General features: G+C 43.9%; 1 protein-coding gene across 1 annotated transcript in view; it reads left to right on the top strand.

Annotated features, from left to right (window-relative positions):
- Positions 1-554: 554 nt before the first annotated feature.
- The window catches only part of LOC309553079 (uncharacterized protein), a gene marked incomplete at its 5' end in the record, with an annotated part of 51,886 nt that continues 43,890 nt past the window's right edge, over positions 555-8,550 (top strand). Inside the window, one exon of the mRNA XM_082253978.1 lies at positions 555-2,106. Within this exon, the coding sequence (XP_082110104.1) occupies positions 555-2,106 (1,552 nt within the window). The remainder of the gene's footprint in view (positions 2,107-8,550) is intronic.

The raw sequence follows: 8,550 nt of genomic DNA, 5'->3' as shown, positions 1-8,550 counted from the left end.
GAACAAATCTAGAACAGTCCTATCGGTGAGAACAAAAAAGTAAAATGCTGTGCTTGTGTGTTCACCTACAGTTTTTCAGTCCTATCAGGTTGAGGGGCTCAGCCACAACTCAGTGTATGTTGCCATGATGCTCTGGAAAATAAAGTATTGACTGGATATACACTTTAAATGAACCCAGCTTTATGTCAGATTGTTGAACTGTAAAAACTCCCATCATTCCAACCAGTTAATTTCCCCTACCCCCAATAGATGCCCCCCCAAGTCCATGTGTGCTTGTCTACAGTATCTGCTAACTCATATTTCAGCAGAGTGCATCCAAAAAGTCTCAGTCACTATATTGTGGGACAAAGTGTAACAAGTATGTATTCAAATATGGATTTAATTGTCAATCCAACCTAAAAAAATACATTTAAACAATCACGGGGCTTGTCTTAATCTGTCATAGAAAGGTTTCTCAATACTAAACAGAGAGATTAGCTCACATTTGCCTTGTGGATTCGGCTGCATTTCTAGTTCCAGAGACTTTCAGTTTCGTTTCTCTTCTTCTGTCAGCGATGGCGTCTGCAGGTCTGAGAGATGAGCTGGAATGTTCCGTCTGTCTGAACATTTATACAGATCCTGTAATGCTGAAATGTGGTCACAACTTCTGCCGGGACTGTATTGATTGTGTGCTGGATACACAGGAGGGGTCTGGAGATTACTTCTGTCCTGAATGCAGAGAGGAGTTTCAGGATCGTCCTGCACTGCACAGGAACATAACACTGCGTAACATCGTGGAGAATATACTGTCTGCCCAGCCAGATCAGATAGAGTCTGGGGTCCTCTGTACTTACTGTTTGGACTCTCCTGTACCTGCTGTTAGGTCCTGTCTACTTTGTGAGGTTTCTCTGTGTGATAAACACCTGAGAGTCCACAAAAAGTCCCCAGAACACATCTTATGTGACCCCACCTTGTCCATGGAGAGCAGGAAATGCTCTGTCCATAAGAAGATCCTGGAGTATTACTGCACTGAGGATGAGACCTGTATCTGTGTGTATTGTTGTGTGACTGGAGGACATAAAGGACATGAGATGGAGTCACTGAATGAGGCTTCTGAGAAGAAGAAGGAGACACTGAGGAATGTTCTGCAGAAACTTCTGACAAAGAGAGAGGAGACGGAGGAAAGAGTCCAGAGTCTGCAGGAACACAGGAGGAAAGTAGAAAAAGAAGCAGCTGGTGACACCGAGAGAGTCACTGCCCTGTTTATAGAGCTCAGGAGACGTCTGGAAGACCTGGAGAAGAGAGCCCTGAGGGAGATCTCCGGGCGGGCAGAGCGGATCTCCATCTCCATCCGGGATTTGGAAATAAAGAAGGAGGAGCTGTCCAGGAAGATGGTGGACATTGAGGAGCTGTGTAACATGACGGATCCACTGACTGTCTTACAGGAATCAGACACAGGTGACTTGTGTGATACTGAGGATGGAGATAATGAGGACAGAGAGAGACATGAGGAACTCCTCCATGATGGAGGGGGTCTGGGTGTGGCGGGGGTCATACACACAGGTTTATCTGATATAATAACAGAGGTAAATGTATACCTCTATATACAGGGAGCTGCAGACATATTACTGGATGGAAACACAGCTCATAATTATCTACATATATCAGATGACAGGAAAATGGTATCTAAGTCAGATATAGACCAGAATCCCCCAGAAACACCAGAGAGATTCCAGGATTGTCCTCAGGTGTTGAGCAGTCAGAGTTTCTCCTCAGGGAGACATTACTGGGAAGTGGATTTTGGGGAATCCGATTTATGGAGAGTCGGGATGTGTTACCCCAGTATAGGCAGGGGAGGATTGCAGTCACTTATTGGAAATAACAACAAATCCTGGGGTTTGGACAGGTCTTGTAAGCAGTATTCAGTGATACATGACAGTAACGTGAATCTCTTACCTGTCAATATCTCCAGTAACAGAGTCAGGATAGATCTGGATTATGAGGCCGGGCGGATCTCCTTTTATGATCTGTGTGGCCCGATCCGACACCTTTACACCTTCACCACCACCTTCACTGAGCCCCTCCATGCTGGGATATATGTTTGGAAAGATAGTATAAAGATATGTGGTGAATATCGAAAGATATGAGAACTCCACCTAGAGACTAGTGACATCCCAGGGACAGGTGGTGGGATTTGTTCATTGTCAAGCCAATGCTTGGAGGAAGTGGTGGCTTCTGGGAGAAGTATGAGGGTTGCAATTGAAGGCCTCCTTCCGAAAATGCTAATGTAAAGGGTACTAAAGAAAAAATCATGTCCCCCTGTAGCTTAGCTTTTTTACCTGTGGGTTCTGCTGATATTTCTCAACGCCCTTTAGCAGACCAATCTGTCCACCAGAAGTGGCAGTTAGAGGGTTGGGACAAACCATTTACCACTGACAGGGGTGCTCACAATGCTCATCTTTTATTATGTAAAACCTTTTTCCAAAAAAGGAAACAAAAACGTTGCTGTAACGGCTTATAAAGTGTTATCTTCTAATTCAATTTGTTAATCACTTATGCAAAGTCCATCTAAATCTACTAGTCCATCTAACACCCCCCTCTCCAAAGAATGCTGCTGTCCATTGAGGTCTCCACTGCCCCTCCATAGATAGAGGAGACACCCTAAGACAGGAAGTGTGTTACTGGCAGGATCAACAGGGGAAAATAAAGGAGAAAACTGACTAAAAAAACAGGAAACAAATGCAGCCACTGAGGATTGGTAAGCTCCAATATATATATAAGTTAGAGCTGCACGATTCTGGCCAAAATGAGAATCACGATTTTTTTGCTTGGAATAAAGATAACGATTCTATCACGATTCTCTGTGTAACATCTTTTACATTATAAAAAAATTGGGATAACTTTACGGTTTTGTTTTATTTTTTTTATTTTTTTATTCATTAAAGTGTATTAATTGCGTTTGAAAGACTGCTGCGCAAATACAGTGTGACATAAAAATTTACAACAATCACCATTTTATTCTGCAGGGTCTCTGCTAAAAAAAAAATATATAAATGTTTGGGGGTTCTAACTACTTTTCTAGGAAAAATAAACTGATTTAACTTGCAACAAGTGTAGGAAAAATGTTTAGTCTTTAAGAGGTTAAACTTCCTTCCTCTGGCAGAGGGAAAGAAAAGAAAAAATGTAATCATTTGTGTTTACAGTTCAGTGGGAGACTAATGCTTATAGGTAGTGTTGAGCGAACACGGACTGTATTATTCGTGTTCGTACCGAATAATTGGATTTTTTGTACCCGAACACGGACACGGACACTTTACTGTATGTTCGGGTAAAAATCCGTGTTCGGTCGTTTTATTTCCGGGTTTTGCATGCTTTGGCGCTCTTTTCATGGCGGGCTTTCAACAGCCAATCAACAATCGTTTAACTGGTGTGCCTTAAGCCATCCCAGCCATGCCTGCAAATGTCTCAGTAGCTGTGATTGGCCGTCTGAAGCATGTGACCAAGTCTTTATAAGTTCGAGGCAGCCGCAGCGGCGTCATTATGCTGCTTAGATTCAGGGACAGAGCACACATCAATGTGCTGGCTGCTGATTAGGGAAAGATAGGCAGGAAAAAACCATTTGTGTCCGGATAGAATTGAGGGACAGGTCGGAGTGTTTAGGCAGGGCGAGTTGTAGGCATTTTAGGGATAGAGTCTGCTGAATTATAGGGTCAGTGTCTTCTACAAACTACAATCGATATTGCTGTGTGGGGGGTGGGGTCTGCACTCAATCCTGATCTACGATCTCTTCTCAATCCTGTTAGGGACAGAGTCTGCTGAATTTTAGGGAAACTGTGTTCTACAAACTACAATCGATATTGCTGTGTGGTGTGGGATTGGAGATAGGCAGGTGTCAGTGATCCACATCCATTTTTCTGTGTGTGAGCTGCAGTGAACACAATCTTTTTGGGCTGCAGTGAACACAATCTTTTTGGGCTGCAGTGAACACAATCTTTTTGGGCTGCAGTGAACACAATCTTTTTGGGGTGCAGTGAACAAAATCTTTTTGGGGTGCAGTGAACACAATCCTTTTTGGTGTGCAGTGAACACAATCTTTGTGGGGTGCAGTGAACAAAATCCTTTGTGGGGTGCAGTGAACACAATCTTTTTGGGGTGCAGTGAACAAAATCCTTTTTGGGGTGCAGTGAACAACATCCTTTTTGGGGTGCAGTGAACACAATCTTTTTGGGGTGCAGTGAACAAAATCCTTTGTGGGGTGCAGTGAACACAATCTTTTTGGGGTGCAGTGAACACAATCTTTTTGGGGTGGAGTGAACAACATCCTTTTTGGGGTGCAGTGAACAAAATCCTTTTTGGGGTGCAGTGAACAAAATCATTTTTGGGGTGCAGTGAACACAATCTTTTTGGGGTGCAGTGAACACAATCTTTGTGGGGTGCAGTGAACACAATCTTTTTGGGGTGGAGTGAACAACATCCTTTTTGGGGTGCAGTGAACAACATCCTTTTTGGGGTGCAGTGAACACAATCTTTTTGGGGTGCAGTGAACACAATCTTTGTGGGGTACAGTGAACAGAATCTTTGTGGGGTGCAGTGAACACAATCTTTGGGGGGTACAGTGAACACAATCTTTGTGAGGTGCAGTGAACACAATCTTTGTGGGGTGCAGTGAACACAATCATTGTGGGGTGCAGTGAACTCAATCTTTGTGGGGTACAGTGAACACAATCTCATACTTCTGAAGGTTTGAGGGTGCTGCCTGTTCCATACTCCCCCTACTCCTCATCTAGCCTTTTAGGGGTACAAACAATAGTAATTGGGGCCTAGTGTGGTTGTGTACGTGTGATATACATACACTTTTTTGGGATCATATTTTCTATTCCGCTATTTAATCAAAAACCTTTGGGGATCAGTTAAATTGGGGGATAGTCTGTGTTGGTACGTGTGAGAGAGATCCACCTTTCCAAGTTGTTGGGGTTCATCTCATACTTCTGAAGGTTTGAGGGTGCTGCCTGTTCCATACTCCCCCTACTCCTAGCCTTTTAGGGGTACAAACAATAGTAATTGGGGCCTAGTGTGGTTGTGTACGTGTGATATACATACACTTTTTTGGGATCATATTTTCTATTCCGCTATTTAATCAAAAACCTTTGGGGATCAGTTAAATTGGGGGATAGTCTGTGTTGGTACGTGTGAGAGAGATCCACCTTTCCAAGTTGTTGGGGTTCATCTCATACTTCTGAAGGTTTGAGGGTGCTGCCTGTTCCATACTCCCCCTACTCCTAGCCTTTTAGGGGTACAAACAATAGTAATTGGGGCCTAGTGTGGTTGTGTACGTGTGATATACATACACTTTTTTGGGATCATATTTTCTATTCCGCTATTTAATCAAAAACCTTTGGGGATCAGTTAAATTGGGGGATAGTCTGTGTTGGTACGTGTGAGAGAGATCCACCTTTCCAAGTTGTTGGGGTTCATCTCATACTTCTGAAGGTTTGAGGGTGCTGCCTGTTCCATACTCCCCCTACTCCTAGCCTTTTAGGGGTACAAACAATAGTAATTGGGGCCTAGTGTGGTTGTGTACGTGTGATATACATACACTTTTTTGGGATCATATTTTCTATTCCGCTATTTAATCAAAAACCTTTGGGGATCAGTTAAATTGGGGGATAGTCTGTGTTGGTACGTGTGAGAGAGATCCACCTTTCCAAGTTGTTGGGGTTCATCTCATACTTCTGAAGGTTTGAGGGTGCTGCCTGTTCCATACTCCCCCTACTCCTAGCCTTTTAGGGGTACAAACAATAGTAATTGGGGCCTAGTGTGGTTGTGTACGTGTGATATACATACACTTTTTTGGGATCATATTTTCTTTTCCGCTATTTAATCAAAAACCTTTGGGGATCAGTTAAATTGGGGGATAGTCTGTGTTGGTACGTGTGAGAGAGATCCACCTTTCCAAGTTGTTGGGGTTCATCTCATACTTCTGAAGGTTTGAGGGTGCTGCCTGTTCCATACTCCCCCTACTCCTAGCCTTTTAGGGGTACAAACAATAGTAATTGGGGCCTAGTGTGGTTGTGTACGTGTGATATACATACACTTTTTTGGGATCATATTTTCTATTCCGCTATTTAATCAAAAACCTTTGGGGATCAGTTAAATTGGGGGATAGTCTGTGTTGGTACGTGTGAGAGAGATCCACCTTTCCAAGTTGTTGGGGTTCATCTCATACTTCTGAAGGTTTGAGGGTGCTGCCTGTTCCATACTCCCCCTACTCCTAGCCTTTTAGGGGTACAAACAATAGTAATTGGGGCCTAGTGTGGTTGTGTACGTGTGATATACATACACTTTTTTGGGATCATATTTTCTATTCCGCTATTTAATCAAAAACCTTTGGGGATCAGTTAAATTGGGGGATAGTCTGTGTTGGTACGTGTGAGAGAGATCCACCTTTCCAAGTTGTTGGGGTTCATCTCATACTTCTGAAGGTTTGAGGGTGCTGCCTGTTCCATACTCCCCCTACTCCTAGCCTTTTAGGGGTACAAACAATAGTAATTGGGGCCTAGTGTGGTTGTGTACGTGTGATATACATACACTTTTTTGGGATCATATTTTCTATTCCGCTATTTAATCAAAAACCTTTGGGGATCAGTTAAATTGGGGGATAGTCTGTGTTGGTACGTGTGAGAGAGATCCACCTTTCCAAGTTGTTGGGGTTCATCTCATACTTCTGAAGGTTTGAGGGTGCTGCCTGTTCCATACTCCCCCTACTCCTAGCCTTTTAGGGGTACAAACAATAGTAATTGGGGCCTAGTGTGGTTGTGTACGTGTGATATACATACACTTTTTTGGGATCATATTTTCTATTCCGCTATTTAATCAAAAACCTTTGGGGATCAGTTAAATTGGGGGATAGTCTGTGTTGGTACGTGTGAGAGAGATCCACCTTTCCAAGTTGTTGGGGTTCATCTCATACTTCTGAAGGTTTGAGGGTGCTGCCTGTTCCATACTCCCCCTACTCCTAGCCTTTTAGGGGTACAAACAATAGTAATTGGGGCCTAGTGTGGTTGTGTACGTGTGATATACATACACTTTTTTGGGATCATATTTTCTATTCCGCTATTTAATCAAAAACCTTTGGGGATCAGTTAAATTGGGGGATAGTCTGTGTTGGTACGTGTGAGAGAGATCCACCTTTCCAAGTTGTTGGGGTTCATCTCATACTTCTGAAGGTTTGAGGGTGCTGCCTGTTCCATACTCCCCCTACTCCTCATCTAGCCTTTTAGGGGTACAAACAATAGTAATTGGGGCCCAGTGTGGTTGTGTACGTGTGATATACATACACTTTTTTGGGATCATATTTTCTATTCCGCTATTTAATCAAAAACCTTTGGGGATCAGTTAAATTGGGGGATAGTCTGTGTCGGTACGTGTGAGAGAGATCCACCTTTCCAAGTTGTTGGGGTTCATCTCATACTTCTGAAGGTTTGAGGGTGCTGCCTGTTCCATACCCCCCCTACTCCTCATCTAGCCTTTTAGGGGTACAAACAATAGTAATTGGGGCCTAGTGTGGTTGTGTACGTGTGATATACATACACTTTTTTTGGATCATATTTTCTATTCCGCTATTTAATCAAAAACCTTTGGGGATCAGTTAAATTGGGGGATAGTCTGTGTCAGTACGTGTGAGAGAGATCCACCTTTCCAAGTTGTTGGGGTTCATCTCATACTTCTGAAGGTTTGAGGGTGCTGCCTGTTCCATACCCCCCCTACTCCTCATCTAGCCTTTTAGGGGTACAAACAATAGTAATTGGGGCCTAGTGTGGTTGTGTACGTGCGAGATACATACACTTTTTTTGATCATATTTCCTATTCCGCTATTCAATAAAAACCTTTGAGGATCAATTGAATTGCGGGATAGTCTGTGTCGGTACGTGTGAGAGAGATCCACCTTTCCAAGTTGTTGGGGTTCATCTCATACTTCTGAAGGTTTGAGGGTGCTGCCTGTTCCATACTCCCCCTACTCCTCATCTAGCCTTTTAGGGGTACAAACAATAGTAATTGGGGCCCAGTGTGGTTGTGTACGTGTGATATACATACACTTTTTTTGGATCATATTTTCTATTCCGCTATTTAATTTAACTGGGCCTCCATGCGAGACCTGTGTGCCTTGTTGCGCTGTTTTGAGTACTCCACCAACATGGCCAGTGGCAATGACGCCGTTCTCAGCTTAACTATCCCACTTCTATGCCTCCTTGAAAAAACAATTCGGGCGATGATGGAAGAGGATGTGGCACAGGATGAGGAGGAGGAGGAGGATGAAGAGGTAACATTTCCAAGGCTTTCAGGGCAGTCATTCGCAAGGGGCTCCGAGGGTGGGTTCCTGCACACGCAAACGCCAGGGACGCAATTGTCCAGCAGGGGCACAGTTCTGGAGGATGAGGAGGATGAGGAGGAGGAGGAGCTGGAGGAGGAGATGGAACCATGTTCACAGCAGGGTGGCACCCAGGCCAGCTCATGGCCATCACTGGTGCGTGGCTGGGGGGATACAGAGGACACGGACGATACACCTCCCAC

This window comes from Pelophylax lessonae, assembly GCF_965119305.1.
Source record: "Pelophylax lessonae genome assembly, chromosome: 4".
In the NCBI taxonomy this organism is placed as follows: domain Eukaryota; kingdom Metazoa; phylum Chordata; class Amphibia; order Anura; family Ranidae; genus Pelophylax; species Pelophylax lessonae.
Note: the sequence above shows the minus strand (reverse complement) of the source record. Positions and strands in the feature narration are given on the sequence as shown.